Source organism: Fopius arisanus, unplaced genomic scaffold, assembly GCF_000806365.1.
Source record: "Fopius arisanus strain USDA-PBARC FA_bdor unplaced genomic scaffold, ASM80636v1 scaffold00036, whole genome shotgun sequence".
NCBI lineage: Eukaryota > Metazoa > Arthropoda > Insecta > Hymenoptera > Braconidae > Fopius > Fopius arisanus.
This window is the reverse complement of record NW_011887775.1, coordinates 710,374-727,441: the sequence shown is the minus strand read 5'-3', so window position 1 is coordinate 727,441 and position 17,068 is coordinate 710,374. Positions and strand designations below refer to the sequence as shown.

The following is a 17,068-nucleotide window of genomic DNA, read 5'->3' as shown; positions in this document are numbered from 1 at the left end:
GGGTGATGTGGACACGGGAGTCAATAAAATATGTTAATTAACAACAATACTAACAATTTCACGAGGCGAGATATTACGATGTCATTACATTGTCTTTAAAAATATTACAAATGAAAGGATTATGATATGAATTGTTTACTGCGCAGAAGTACTGCACAGAAAAAATATTGCTGCCCTCTATTATTTTTTAAGCAATATCCCTAAGTGTAGTCGATGGCTGTGATTTGCTTGAGTGAGCTGGGGATTACTTTAGTGTACGTTAAGAAATCGATGTATTTGCGTACAATAATCAGTACTGTCTGAGGATTTCTGTGAATTTCATTTGTCATTCGGTCTGTGATGTGGAGAATCGATCGGGAGAATCGAGGCGTCGGTCGTAACGTAATTTTGTCATTTGAAATATTTAAAAATCGGTAATTGAGAATTATATACCAAAAGAGAGGATTTATTCTATTTTTCTTTGTTCGCGTGATATTCCAAGTAATTTGTGTTTTTTTTAAATATTATTAGCTATTCGTAACATTTTTTGGTTGAGATTTTTTGAGACAGAATTTTCAATTCCGCCATTTTGATTGGCAGCCTTGAAAAATCAAATTCATATTTCATTCTCACGTACAAGCTAATTGAATAATAATAATAATAAATCCGGGTTCTAAAAAAGGTAAAAATTCCAGAAAACACGTTCAAAATTGATTTTTAAAAATTGGTCAGGCGCAAAGGGTGTGTCTGACAAATGAAAATAAAAAAAAATGTGTCCATCATTCCGTCTCCGGTAATTCGTACGATGTATTTCATAAATATTGTAATTAAATTGGACAATTGGGGGTGCATTGTCGAGTCCGTATGGATAATTCTTATGAATGAAATGCCGACCCACGTGACTCGATAAATAAGTCGAAAGCCGGGAAACAGTTGAAATGCGATAAAGTTGAGTGACGGTACGCCAGGTGTCGCTTAGTCCGTTGGCAGTGGCGGTCTGGAAAACACCTGACGATCTATACCAGTGCGGCATGGGCCTGTGTACCATCAACTTCTTCAAAACACTAGTAGCAACTCGATAAACAAGACTATTTACCTTCTCCCTGCACTGACGTTCAGAGAAAACATCATCAAATGCACTCTTTACGAGTGTTCAAGTTCCACAAGTTCTTCACCGAGTGCCTTATCGAAAAATTCACCGAGTGATCCACCAAAACAATATCAAAATGATCAAGTAAATAGACAACTAGTTATCGATATCCCGTGGTGTTTTCAATTAAAAACTCATACCCGTGGACATGTGTCAGTGAGTGTAATGACAAATCGCGAAAATAATTGGGAGTTAAAAATGTAATGAGCGAATTGTGGATTGTTAAAGAGAGTGAAGCTCCTGAGTGAGCTAGTGTTTTCTCTTCTGCAATTAGAGTAGGGAGTTATTTATGAGTGTCAAAATGCTGGTAGGACGTGTGGTGCTTGGAGCAACGGTATTTCTACTGGTTATTGGTGATACGACGTCTAGGAGTCAGCTGAGGGAGGAAGGTGCATCAAAGGACCAGCAGATCGAGAAAGGTAAGTCACCACAATGAAAAAAATTTTCTAAATCATATTTTTGAGTTAGACTCACTGCAATAGTCCGGACTATTGTGAGTGACTGAAGGTTATTAGAGAGAAGGGATGTAGCCACCTCTGGATCGTAAAAAAAAAAATCTCTGGCTGTTTTTTTATAATGGCAGAGTAAACGCTAAATCGTGAATGGTTAGCAGAGTTGAGTTGGTGTAAAAAATAGATTGTCAGTGAACGTCTGAACTTTGTTGGGGGCTGGGGAAAACATGAGGGCACTCTTAGCATTTGAGACATTGGTAGTATTGAAGGTATTGAAGGTATTGGAGGCATTGGAAGGATTAGAGGTACACGATGGCGGCCTTTGCTCTGCGCCTTCCCCTCTCGCGTGAAAGTATCTTATATATTGCGTTTGCAACATTATTCCACCGAGATTTAAAAACACTATTCAATTGAGTTTTGCTATTTTTACCGTTGAAACTAGCAAAACCATCGAGTTTCACATTTCTCCGTGTTAAACAGAATGAACGAAATTTCTCAATAATTTTTTATCTCCCATTGAATTAATCTTCAATTTCCATGATGGGAAAATTTTTGTTTGAAAAAATTAATGGTGCATGATCCATCCTCGTCGGAGGGTATCGTACGATAAATTGGAGACACAAGGCATGGGGAGTGGTATTTAGAAATTTCAAGAGTATTTACACGATAAGAAGTGGAAGCACTTATTAAATTTCACCCGTCGGTTAGAGCGAACCGAGGCGAAAATAATAATGAATTGACATGTTATGTACTGTGAGTAGTCCCATCCACACCTGATGCTTTCGCAATTACTTGAGGCAATTCGCATTGATAATGATTGCCCATCAATGTCGAGATGGTGATGATGGGAGTGATCATGTTCGTGGGAAAAGGGGAGTAACAATTAGGTTGGGGATTAATTTATGAGCCCGAGAGTATAAGATAGGCGGAAAAAGTCAAGCTGATAACGATGGGATAGGTTCTTATGACATGGAATGTTGAAAATTTAATGTTTTTTCATCTGAAAATTTCAAGTTTAATTTTTCAACAGTGTACATGGCAAGTGGTCGGTCTCATTGCAAAATTCACATGAAGGGGAGGGCAATAGACTTTCTATTGACGTGCTAAAACAATCGCTAACTTGCCAACTAATACTTTTATAAATACTAAACACACATTCAAATCAATTCTTTACAATGCAAATTAAAGTCTAACACGCGATGAGAATAACAATTTTCATTAGAATGAAGCTCAACCTGAGTGCCACTTGGTGAGAAAAAAAATTCACTGTCGCCAGAGTGGCGGTTAAGGATTGTTTTTCAAGCTCCATCTATTCCACGTAGTCCCCAGGAACGTGTAAGACGTTCCCGGATCAGTTCCACAAATCATCTCCATGCATATGGATAGTCCCTAGCTCAGAACAATACCTTAACTCAATGCTAAATCAATTTACGCCCGTGGGAGAAAAATTTCAATTCACGTCAAACAGCCCACCCCCTCCCACCTCCCTCGATACAATAATTAACGACTCAGAATGAAATTCGAGTTTTATGGCTCATGAAAATGATGATTCATTGAACCGTATTATTATGAATTTCTTATTTCGAGAGAAGGAACTAAGAGCTGAGGAAAAAAAATATATAATTGACGTCTTTATCGTTGCCCAAATGGAAATTTATGGTTTGGCTCTCGGCGATGATCAATAGGTGCATTTAACGAAAATCAGGAGTAAAAAAGCATTGGCAAACAAAAATTGTTTTGGCAATTAGGGGAGTCTATTGTCAGTGCCTCACTATTTTGGATCGTCATCATTTTTTTTTTCTGCACCAGTCAAGCGTGAAAATTTATGAGCCAAGTGGAATGTTGATTGCACCCCCTGCCCCTTCTCCCTTTCAACTTCCAAGTTAATTTCTTCAGACGGCTATACTTAAGGACATTAAGTTGCCGAAGGGGTCCTCCTCCGTATTATACACGCTCCCACCATTCTACCCCACTGTTATCTTCGCTACTCTTATGTCCCTCGGTGTTGATACATCTTCCATTATCTTCCCCAATGAATACTCACCGCATGTTATTTCTTTCACTCCCAAACATAGTTTATCTGCGAATAAAAACATTGCCTTACGGAGAAATTCAGAGCTCTAGGTGATTTCCCATGACTAACAGCAGCTATATTTTTATTTCCACCGAATCACGTATTTTTCTCCCGTTCCAACGAATTTATAATGACCATAAACCAGAGGTAATCACCTCGCCGATAAGAAAACGAGAAAAAAATGCCTGATCTGGTGGTTCCAGGGAATGATGAATTTTAAACGTGAATGAGATATTAAATAATCGGAAAATTAGTCAAAGGAAATTCTCGTGTATTTTTGCTAGTGAGAATGCAGTGAGATAGGGAGTTTATCGGTCTGCTTATTGCGTCAGGTGCGTAGCACAGGTGTGACTTGTTTCTCTTCCATCCTCCAGGCTCGTGCAACAACTCATCTGGTTACCATTATTAACCATAAAATAACAATGCTACCTGCAAGGTGCACTGAAATTCTCTTAAACGAGATAAATCTAAAACGGAAATGAAGTTAGTCTGACGACGCTATTATTGACGGCATTGAAACCGCCACCTGAATAAAAACTAAGAGCTTGCATAAAACAGGAGAGGAGCATTATTCCTTGAATTATTCTCATTTCCTCTTGTATCAGGCAACCATTGATGCCCACCATCAAACAGCCTTTTGAAATGAAGTAAAACTGGTCTAGACTAGTTTTCCCATGTATAAAAATGTTAAAATAGTGTATGGAAGAAACATCTCGAGTGTCTCATGACATTGAATCCTATGGGCTGATGGTTGTTGGCTCTTCTTGCTCGCATTCCGTGCCCTGACCACGGTGAGACAGTCGTGCGTTAACCAAGAGGGATTCCCAAGTGTATATCGTTTCTCCAGCTATCATCTGCCACAAGAAGCATGCGATCCCCTATATTTTTATCTCTCATTTTTATTTACAATCTCAAGTAGGAGAACAGCAAGTAGAGAATCCTTGCGTGTCCCTCAGCATTTTCTGTCCATTTGTTTTTTTTTTCGTCTTGCGTTGAAACGTCACGGATTTTTTTTCTCTCAAACCAGAGGCACCGATAAATCGTTTCTTCTTTTCTCAGATGTCATTCATCTCCACCATTTCCACCATGTCCACCATCTCTAGGAACAGCATCAGTCTATCTGAAAGTTGAATTATAGATCGGAGTTTTTATTTATTCACTCTAATTAGGTGTTGGCCACTGGTGTATTGCCCTTGTTAACGGATATAGTTCTGCATTTTATTAAAAGCCCACAAGGCGTAACGACTGATTCTGTAATGAGGATGCCAGCTAAATGACGTTTCCTCCAGACTATTTCTAATAATCCAACTCTGTAGTTGTAAATAACGCATATGCGTGCATTAGTATTGTTTGTTGTTGTCTGTAGGTGTGGTTGTAGTGTAGGTGGATTAGATACAACAGCTAAAGTTGGTTGAAAGACTACAATTCACTCTCGCACCTAATTAGAAAGTTTCTCCTTTCCTGTGTTGGGACGGTAGCTACAAGTACATGCGCTTCTCTAAATATTTTTTTTTTCCTTCGGCACTGACTTCAACATTCTCCATAAGAAAATCACTGTTCGGCCATTTTTTTTCTTTTTTTTACCATCCGCTGTTGATAATTAAAGACGAGTTGAGTGATTTTTTTTTTCTTCTCAGTTGTGAAGGGAAACAAATGGTTTTGCTTTTATTGGCGTCGTGCTGGTAGTTAATTTGAGAGTTTTTAAATGAGTCGAGGTAAACGTCCGACGAATTCCAATGCTGGGTATAATCGTCTCGAGTGGATCTGGAGCACGCTAAGACGTGAGTAGGAGGTCCGGATAGTACATCGAAGAATGTTAGAGAAGGGCTGGGGGATAGCCATCTCCATGGTTGGATTGTCTACTGAACCACCAGCCCTGAGCTCCCATAAGCTACCAAGATTGATCGTCACCATCGTTACTCTTGTGTGGTGCATGTCCTCAGGACAGTCACCTGTTCTCCAATAGTGATAAAGAAACTTGTTGTGAAAAAGAAATATTAATGATCCAGTGGATCAAAAATCCAGGTGTTAGGACCCCCTGGTAATCTCAATAAATGCGAATCAGGGTGATAGATTGGGTCTAACAATCACCAATATTCACCAATATTCACTGAGTGGCTGGATGATCGGATCCAATTTACTGGACACAAACGCCAGCGATTACATCGGCTCAAGCTGGGGTAAAATAAGAAATATGAGGTATATGTGGTTGAAGTGAGGCGCGCGTGCACCATCTTCAATAATACCGAGCGCTGAAGGGAGATAGTTTTTGCTTGTATGCATTATAGAATCTCACGGGGCGAATCTCTCGTTAACGCTGGAGGTCAACGGGTTATGTCTATCATATTGTTCAGATGCTTGTAAGAAACGCCGTATCCGTAATAGCCACGCGGTTGAACGTGCGCTCATACCACCACTTTTTATCCCCTTTTTACCCCCTCGTGTACATCTAAGATAAGAGGCTCAGTAACCAAATAAAGGGGTGGAGATAAAGCACGAGGTGGAGAATACTCGGCCTATCTGTGTTTCAGATAAATAACCAAATGAAAAATTTAACTAGGTGGGTTGTAACACCTGCTTATAGAATTTATATCAATTTACCTTCATCCATTTGAATCATTAAATCATTTATCTACATCGTTACTGCGTACATCTGGTGAATTATTGTCGGAATTACGACAATGGTCTGGTGTTTTATTTGAACGGACGTGACGATGTGATTTTTTTTGACAATTGATGGTCTCATAATTCTGGAATATATTTGTCCGGTGGAGAAAAGCCCTTGAGAGTGAATGGCTTGGTAATCTGGAGAACAGAAATCACAAATGATGATGAGACTCGACGGTTTTCGAGATAATGGAGAAGGTGGTTCAGCTGGTGGCCCACTTGCATGGTGCATGACATAACCAGTGTACTCCAGAGGCTCGTGTTTGGAATTTAAAAATACGCGAATGAACGCAACGACTTGCAGAAATTCATTTAAAAGAATCAGTGAAAATTCTCGGGATGACTCCGATGACGTGACATCTGTCGTTGACCGAGAGTTTTTTAATACAAATAAAGGAAAAAAAAAATTATCTCTGCGATTAGTCACGGCTGTTGAGCATTTGTAATATCGCATATTATTCGTGATTCGTTGATGAGTCAGGGTAGGGCTTTCTATTCCGGAGAAAGTCGTTGACCTGGTGCCACTAAAAAATAATCATAATTTTTCATCGGTCAGAGCTGTTGTCATCGAGACAAACGAAAAGGTCACAAATGCACGGGAATTATGTTGATTAAATGAGAACGGATTTGGTGGGGAAAGAGTTGGATGATTTTTTTTTCATCCAACTCCCAAGAGCTTGTCACTTAATCGTGGCGTTGAACCATTCATTCTCAGAGATTCAAGTGCAAGTAGCATCTACACATTTTCGAGATAACTCAAGAGCCACGAATTTCTAAACCTGCCAGGACTCACTGACGAATGATGTAGGGGCCAGGGAGAACAGTTCCTCGACGATGCTCATAAAGCACCAGTCACGCTGGATATTCTGCTTAAAAAAGCACCACGCAGCTTTCTAATGCAAATGCCAACGTTCGGATATTAAATATTTTTTCCGCAAACGTCTCGTCGTGAAAATGAAGTGAAAAAAAAAAAATAATGGCGAGACTGTGAGGAGACGTGAGGACTCACAGCAAGAAGTGAATGAGATTTTTTTATTTATCCTCTATGTAGGTCTTCGCTACTCGATAAATAATAATATACCCTTGTCTACCGTGTGAGCGATTGTCGCTGGAGATAATTCAGTGTATGCGTGTCCAGAGAGGTAAACGCCGGTGGAATGGAATAATCCCACACGCCTTCGATTCATCCATGTTTGGGGACACGCGCAATTCTCCCTTTTCCCTAGGAGATTACTTATTCAGGATTATGTAGCGAGAGGATTACAGAATGTTGCTGTTTTTAAAAGAAAAAAAAAAGAGCCATCATATGATGTTGACCCAGAGGGTCAGAGTAAGATTGCAGAAATAAAAATCAAGTGGCGGATTGACGCTGGAGATCCTGGAGGAGCATTTGAATATCGTGATTACGAAAGATCCGAGTGAATATTTAAATTTAATGAGAATTCAATCTCGGATAATTGAATCTGATAAAGTCAACACAATCCGAATGTCTTCATCTTAAATTAACTGATGAATTGTTATACTATCTCGAGAGATTGGATATAACCGTGATTTCTGCATCGATGTAATTGGAAAATTAAAGTTCAATGGGGCTATTGAAAGCGAGAGAATCGACGGCTGACTATCCTGGTGGATCTATTCCCAGGAGGTGAGGGGACACGCGCTTCGTGCTGGAGTCTAGGTTTAATGATTAAAATTGGTTCAGGTAGTTTACGTCAGTTCGTCTCTTCTAACAGTATTAAAATCTTCAGTTTGTTTATGTGGGCGTTCCGAGTGGCTGATTGCTCTCGGTGGTTGAAGTCAGGACGTAAATTCATCATCAAAAAAAAAATACGAAAATGGTATCCGAGCTGGTGATTTTAGCTGATTGGTGAGCGATGTAATTGGCTGGGGGGTAGAAGCAGGAAATTGTGGGGACAATGTTAACCTGGAGGACAACTTCCTCGGTTGTTTCACTTGATCATTGAATTTCCATTGAGAGAGTGAAAATCACTCGATAAACCCGAGCATCATGCCATATCGTATATCAGACGTCTCGAAGGTTCATTGTACCTCTTCCTCACCCTTTTCTGTAACATGAGAATCTCCTCTTATATTCAGTGTACGTCTCCTCGTCTTCACTCCGAAGTGGAAGAGAATATAAAGATGAGAAAGAGAGAAAAAGTTGGTAAAAATGTCCCTTAGAGACCTGTTTCCTATCTTTAACACACACCGGCACTAAATCAGGATCTCACAGGCAACTACTTGGCTACGCGTTTTCTTCTCCTATTCTCCCACCTCGGGTACAACATCCTCCAGCAACAAGAGCGAGAGAACATTGGAATTCAACCGCCAAGAAATCGAGGACGGGATTTACGCCCTTTGGGAAAATGCGCTGAGAATTTAAAAAAAAAAAAACGAAGACGAATGTTGAAGCTGAATAGGCAAGGAGTAACCCAAGATAGTGGAGTTTATATTATTTGCACCTTGAGTTAGCTAAATTAGCAGAATCTAGTGGTACCGGTCACCAGGTGTTCATCAAATGCACTTTGTACAGGGGTATTACACCCACGCACAGTTGCCACACGAGGTACTTGATATTTTCATGGATAAAAATGAATTGAAAAAAAAAAGCTGTTAATGGCGTCGTAATTCACTGGATTTGATCGTAAATGCTCAGCACCCTGGACTCCCCAAGAGAATTATTAACATCTCACGTTGTGATTTTTGAAGTTGTGAGAGCATTGACTGGTGGTTTGAAGAAAAATATATCACTGATTGTGAGTAATGCTGGATGGCTTCCAGGGTAGCGCAGGTCTTGCAAACTCTTTTTATCTTCTTCTTATTTTCTCCAGCTGTCCGCCAACGTTGAGGAGTAAAAAGGTATGCTGAAGTAGACGTAGAGGGCCACGAGTGGGAAGCCAGTGGCCTCTTACCTATCTTGGGATGTTACTCTTTTCTCTTTCCCCTTTTTACTTCAACTATTACTGAATCAGGGAGATCTCTGGTGCTCGTGTATACTCCGGTTACTATGCTACGTGTTACGTTGTTTCTCAGAGGTTCGTGGAATTACATTGGGCCTCATGGGCAGCTCAGACCTCTCGTGTTCTACCGAGGTAACAGGAATTTTCGCTTAAGCGTTTTTCTTCGAGCCCTTCTGCCATCTTCACTTGCATTTTACCCTTTTTTGGGTTATTCTATTGCTATTTTTCTATCGATAATGGCCGGTGTTGGTGGGAGTCGATGAGAGTCGATGGGAGTCCATCCGGGAATCTATCGATTCTGCTTTAGCCTCTTGTACTTGAATTTTTATAACGATGTGTGGCCCTGGTCGTGTGGGTGTCGCATGCCAGGAAGTCTTGGCTTACCGTGATAACATTTTGCTTCCTCATTTAAATTACATAGGCAAATTCGTTCCAAAATATTACTAACTTATTCCAACTCAGACAATAATTCATCGATAATCAATACAATTTTAAAATTAATATTTTCATCGTCATGTCCAAGGAGCTACAATTTTTTTTACGAACAAAAATATGGATCAAATTACCCAAAAATGCAAATGGCGGAATTGTGAAAGAAAAATCGGATGAAATATGATCGATTACGAGGATAAGTTTTATGCGGGAGAAATAATCGTGAGATGAATTTACCTGCCACCTCATTTAACCTCCAACAATCATATAAATGTCATATTTAACAAAAAGCTTTGGGTACATAATGGGATAATACATACTCCGGCTCTCGTTGTAATATCACAAACACCTCTGACCCCAACCGAGACTTTCCTCCAAGTGAAATCGAAAAGGGATGCTTCCTCTTAAGATAAGATGTGTTTCGCTTAGAGAATCCTCGATGGGATGTATTTATATTAGTACCTGGGGGAAAGTGCATCGAGAGGCACCCACGACCGCCTCCGGGATGTACATAACTCAGTTGGGACTTCAGCTTTACTCTCATCGCACTTTCATCGCGGACGAGTTTTGCTGACCCAAACGTTCACCTGGAAATGAATATTTGTTCAGTCAAGTCGTCGAGTGAGAGTAGAAGGAAGTGCATAACTTGAGCGTAGCCACAGTGCGTGTATGAATCCTCTTTATATTCAATTCTCAAAAGAGTCATTACTCCACGGTGCGGTAAACCGATAAAAAAATTCACAGCTGGAATGAATTTTTACATCCGATAAATAAATCCAAAGGATGAATGATGCTCCACTATTCTGAAATATAATATATAATAATATATAATACATAGACTAAATAATAGATCCGGTCATCAATATTATTCGAGGGCATTGAATCTCTCTAGCTGGACGCGATTGAAAACTGGTTTTTGCACTGCTGTGAGGAACCCTCCGAACCTGAGGTGTCCATGACATTGACATACTTCAAGGTGGCTCTTGCATGTACCCTCGACATTGACACCGGTAATGCAATAATTCAGGACTTTCGAGGAACAGGAATGCATTGACCAGCTGAAAATACAATTAGCAATAATAATATTTCCTCGTTAATGGGAAAACCCGAGGATTTGTTGTGACTCGGGGCAAATTCTTGTTTATGACAATGAGGATAACCGGTATCAATTACGTATAGCTGGCAGTATTTGAGTGACGTGAGTCATGACCCATGTGTCTTAACCCTCTTGTCACTTGTTGACCCTCGGTGGTACATGAGAGGTACTGCGATCAGTGGGGATGAACTCCAGGGTATGGAGACCTCGTATCACCTGTCTCGGAGTCTCTCTCCACGTCTTATGCATGTTTCATGGATCCCGATAATTCCAATATGCCTGTCCATCGGGAATCGTCCACGGGGGATACCCAGACGGATACATGGTAGCTCGTTACTTCAGATTTATCACCCCAGCGAGGGCTAATGGTAACGCATCGAGATAAAAATGAGAAAAAATCAAAGAGGCACGATACGACTTTAACGATCAACTCAACAGCTGCATTTATTCATCGTCTTTTTTGAGGGAATTATTGTCTGGGAAATAGTCCAAAAATAATTGACCGCGGGGTGGGTGGATGCAGGTGGAAAATTATCGAGTCGTGCGGATGAAAATGAGGCTAGTGCCTTTGGTAATTTGTAATTGGTAATTGGGAATTTAACGGTAATTGGTGGATCGAGTGTTTTTGATGATGATGATTCGTCGATGGATTCCATTGTATAAATGTTATTTCAGATTTTATCTGAATTAACAAGATTGCGGTGAGATGAGCATTGACGTTCAATGAGATTGTCATTGGTGCATTTACCTCCGCTGACAATGGGACGCGGAAGAGGTTTAGCCGTTCTGTTCAGTTGCTTCTAAGGGGTAGATACAGAATGACCATTGAAATACAATGCGAGGAAGAATCAACGGGGGAACATGAAAAGACTGCCGCTCCTCTCACCGTGGATAACCAGCATGTTAGCAGGAAGTGGCGCCCATATCCGCCAACCAAACAACACAAATGTTAACTCTTCAGTGTCTGCAAGAGGATTCAGTCGTTTACATAGTTGACTGTTGCGACATCATTAGAGGTTGGCATTCATTCAAAATGACGGATGATTGCTGTGAAAAATTACTGGACAATTACTCCAAATTAGACATTGAAAAATAGATCAACGATAATATTTTCACTCGTTGAAAAATTCATGGGTTTACATCACTCGTGGTAATTGATGTTGGCTGAATCATATATTTGTTGGTTTTAACTTTCACGGAGGGACACGTGCATCCCACTATCTTGATAGAATCATTATCATTTGCCATTTCCGGTAAACCATCTGCCCGAAATTACGGATTATTATCGCTATTTAATCAGAGTTGTTGGTTTTATTAGTGGATTTTATCCATTTATTTGAGTGCTCATGTCGGTCAGGTGGAAAGTGGTTGAGAGTCATGAATGACCGCCTACTCAAATCCCACCAGTTTGACGGTACATAATCCAACTATAGATACGTAATCTGACTATTGCCGTCTGTCGAATAGTCTGGGCAAAATACCAGACCACGAGCTCCCGATATTCTCACGTATCGCAAGGTTATTTATCAATCCGCTGATTCTTAGTCGCCCACTCTGCAATCTATTTCGAATTATCCGGGGGATTAATCCTTGGAAAATCATTCGGATAAAAAAACCCCTGGCTCAAGGTTTGAGCGATAAATTTGAGGCTCAGATGATGTTTGTATTTCTCTCCCGACATTCTCACGGATAGGATAATTTATGGCCCATAGGCGAGCTTCATTGAAAGATCTCGTGCAGCGATCGATAGGCGGTAAAAATTACCAAAGGGGTGGAAGAGGTGAAAGAGGTGGAAGAAGTGGAAGGAGTGGAAGAAGTGGAAGAAGCTGAAGAGGTGGAAGGAGAGACCATTGGAGAGGGATTTTAATAAAAAAAAATAAAAATAAAAAACAAAAATCGTTTCTCACGCGAGAGTAGATCGTCGGTCGGTGTAATTAACTAACGAAGAGACTCTGGAATTGCATGCGCACAGCAAGAAATCGAGATCATAGATATATACCGAGATATATCCAATTGGCAATGTTTTTTTTTTTACTCTTATTCAATTCAGTGGAAATCGTATAATCGATTCTCGTTGGTTAATGTTATTTTCACTCGCTGCTTTGATCAGCATATTTTTCCGCAATTACTATTTTTTAACAGCAATGCGGAAGAGACGGAGGAGGAGGCGACGTTACTTTGTTCTTTGATTTGTAGCCGGCGATGGTGGATAAATCTACTTGGTCTCAGTGTGCAGTACAGAGTACACTCGGGATGATACTTATGGGTTGTGCACCGCCTAGAACATGTTTATTAACGTTATTTCAGCGGTGGGTTACTGCGAGAAGCGTAATAAACCGACGGTGAGAAAACACTGGGGAGTTTTGAAAATCTTCAAGGCCCCAAGATCATTTGTCAATTTGTCAAGTACCGAGTGATTGCTGGAAGGTGATAAAAATCCTTGGAGAATTTCTTACGTCTTCTTATAACTACCAAAACGAATTTGCAATGCTAATTCAAGGCGCAATTCAAATGAATTTTCCACATCGATTGATGTTTAATTGATCGATCGTCATGATTTTATTGCAGAGGCGGTTGTATTAAAAAATATTTATATTAGGATAAATGAAATATTAATAGTGTGAGTGATTGGGTCGTCCCGTTGTCTGGTGTCATCTCGTTCAAGACCGGTTTTACGTAATATTTGAATTTAATCCGCGGTGGAATTTCATACCGATCTTGATTCTTCAGTGGAGTCTGTATTGCTGGATCCATTCACAGATTCTTGGTTAAATTGGTAGACAACTTTGGTGTAGGGTAATCAATAAATTGATCTGACTAATTGCGAGTTGAGAGTGATCTCATGGACTTCCTATGCAGCCAAAGGGGCTCGGTTGTTGCTATTGTACATGTGGACAATCGGATAACCTTCAGATTGCCACATTACAATGACGAGGGTGATTTAGAATCGGCGCACGATCGAATCCGGAGACGACAGGTTGATGCTCATTCTAGCCAGTGCGCACTTGAGCTCACTACTAATTTTAACATTTAAATAAATTCAATTCTGTTTTTTTTCTTTCGGGGTAATCGAATTCTTTTTGAAGGGAACATTAGAATTTTATTCTAGAAGAGTAGAAGAGTCAAATTAATTAGATTATATATAATATTTACTAAAAGACTGCGAATAACCCATTGTAGGTTGATACATTAATTTTTTTTATCGAATTCTTTCTCGGTCTTTGGGTCAAATATTTATTGACACCATGACAGCGTCAGAATCTACTGAGGATTGAGTTAAAAATCATGACACATCGTGTTCGTATCGTATTCTACCGGGCGGTGAGAAAAGTCCAACGCGAATTATCAGAAAAAAATGAAAAATATCGAAGAAGTGAAGTTCAATAAAAAATATGAGTTGGAACAGAGATTGAACTCAACGAAAACTGTTCAGTAAAAATTACTCACCAGATGACTCATTGCTATTTTGACAAGTTATTCCGTCATTTTTACAAACGATTGAGAAATTTTAGGGAATAGAACGTAGAAACACACCAGCCTCATAAAAATTGTTGAACGTTCATGAATTTTTTATTTTTCAGGCAAGTCGAGTTTTCTGTTAGATTTTACTTGTTCGGGGAAAATGACGTAACAAGTAGAGATCGGGGACTAATATTATTTCCAACAATATTTATATTTTTAATTTATTTCACCTCAAGGTAATCTTCATTGAATGATGTTAATTAACTAGGTACTGAGATAATAACAATTTATCAATTGACAATTCTACCTCTTAATATTACAGATTTCTAAACTATTTTTATTTCTGTCAAGTTTATTATTGATTGGAAATTTATTATTTCATTTTTTATGAATTATTATTTGTATTTATTTTAATTGTTCCATTTACTCAATCATTCAATTATTTAATTAATTTACTCTCAATATTTATTCATTTTTTCTTTCGATGAAGAAACTTGAGGAATTATTGGACCTTTCAGATTTATTTTTTTCCATTTCCATAAAACTACCGGTAAACGATTTCTTCTTCCGGATTACGTAAATTGTTCCGTCATTTTTCCTGAATATTTCTCTCTGTACGAGAGCCTTGTGGGATTGATAAAGTTTTAATGATTCCCCCGAAATGACAAATCGACACTTTTGGGGATTTAGGTATTTTTTGAGAGGGAGTGGGCGTGAAAATTATCATCGATAACAATAACGCCATTAACTCCCAACATGACGACCCACGCGTCTAAAACATGCATCGAACAATCTTGAAAACGTGTTATGCATCGGAAAATCCTTGGATCATAACAGCAATGGCCTACGCAAAGGAATAATCGCAATTCGATGATAAATAAAATGGTTGAGTCTCGATTCGATCTCGAGTTTTGGATTTTCGTATTAAAAATAGCAGATGTATTTTCCATTGAATGGTGAACGTGCAGTTTTCTCAGTATGGTACATCACCATTGCAAGATTGCAATTTGTACTCGCAAGTCCATTAGAGGTTACACGTGAATTTTATCACGAGCCTCGATCGATGCTGGATCAATCGATTGGATGATGACTCGGCGTATCCTCTCCACTTTGTTTCTCCCATTTTCTCATCACATTTTTTTTATTTACAAATTGCACACACGACTTTACCTTTTCCACTCTGGGACATAATTACCAGTGCAATTGTATCCCCTGATTTTTTCATAATTATCCTCGTATTCTTGTCATTTGGGTTATAGCAATTATTCAAAATTGAGATTGGAGACAAAATATCAGTGAGGGTGAGAATTTTTTAATGCAACGCGTGTGTTTTCACTCTTGGTGAGGTTAAATTGTGAATAACCACTTTTGTATCTGTGTCTTGGTTGTTTTTGCCAGTTTTTCTTCAGTCCTGGTTGGCGCACGACTTGAAATAATGCACGATATTTTTGTTGGGTATGAGTGAGATAGTGAAAAATCTATCGACACGTGTTGGTGTCTCACGGACACACGAGTTGAACACGATCACGAACCAATGAGCAGTCAGATATCCTCATGAAGAATCTCTCCTGAAGCATTATATCGTGGGTGCCTTGGGTTCGTGTCTCGGGGTGATCACGTTCCGCATTACGAATCTCATTTTTAGTCTCCAATGGTTCTTATTCTCCACTGGAATCTAATTGACCCCTCTTTCGACGTATCGGACGATACGTTTTACTGATGTTATTTTCATTATTTTCTGCTCTCCTTGTTTTTTTCTTTTTCGTTTAATCATTGTTTCACTGTCTCGTACACCACATCCCCAGGTGTTTTGGTATTGAGATTCGATTCGGTTTACAGTTGAACGATTTTCAACTCCTGCTGGTAGAAGATAGACGTCATATCGGCTGACCTTACCGCACATTCCACTGAATTTCATACACAAAAACATTAAAACCCAAAGTGGTATCCTCGGGGCATTGTTATTACTTTTTGAATTCACGGTATTGTTTGGATGCTCAAGGTTGATGATCGGTTATGGAGATCTGCATCGATGACACGTCAGTCAATCGAGTGATTGGTGCTCTCATTTTTTAATTACATCCACTCATTTCTCTGATAATTGGGGAGAGTTATTACCGTTATGAACGTTCATGATAACGTTTTTGTTTCATTCCTAGATCGTGACTAGATTGCGGAGAAAATAAAATGAGGGCCAAGAGGTACTCTTGACATTGCCATCGGTCTCTTAATGAATGAGAGAATGTGGAGTAATCAAGGGGCCAAATTGAGAAAGTTATTAACAAATAATAAAAAATGGGAAAAAAAATGGGTCCGGAAAAATGGGACACTCAGGGAAAGGGTTTTTAATTTAATCCCAGTCATCATTTTTTTTCCAAAAAATATTGGAGACAGTGAAAAATTCGTTTTTTACGAATTCAATTTTTTATTTAAATTACGTTATTATTTTTCCCTTTTTTTATTTGATACGTTAATGCGTGAAGTCTTGTGGTACGTTCTAACGGTAATAAATCACCAAAAGAAATGACAAAATAGAAATAAAATCTAAGAGCAGTTGATTCATTGGAATTAGGAGCAGATTGTTTGGATGAAAGGAGTCGAGAGGTGAAAGGATGATCGAACAGTCCTCTTACTGATGGTACAACTAATGGGCCCCTCATCCGTAATAATAACGCACCGAGGAAAGCCGTGGGTCCGTAATGAAAGAGAAATTCTTTCCGCGAGCGGCTTACCGATCGTCAATAAGATATATTGTTATTGGTATTAAAAAATAATGCATCAAATTGCAGGACA

The 17,068-nt window shown here is 39.2% G+C and overlaps 2 protein-coding genes across 4 annotated transcripts in view; one reads left to right on the top strand and one right to left on the bottom strand.

Annotated features, from left to right (window-relative positions):
- Nucleotides 1-17,068, bottom strand: part of Hr39 (Nuclear hormone receptor FTZ-F1 beta) — a 151,875-nt gene that overhangs the window by 15,347 nt on the left and 119,460 nt on the right. The gene's annotated exons all lie outside the window — the stretch shown is intronic.
- The window catches only part of LOC105266133 (uncharacterized), a 72,260-nt gene continuing 56,210 nt past the window's right edge, over nt 1,019-17,068 (top strand). The window contains exon 1 of the mRNA XM_011304061.1: nt 1,019-1,548. Within this exon, the coding sequence (XP_011302363.1) occupies nt 1,419-1,548 (130 nt within the window). The 5' untranslated portion in view covers nt 1,019-1,418. The remainder of the gene's footprint in view (nt 1,549-17,068) is intronic.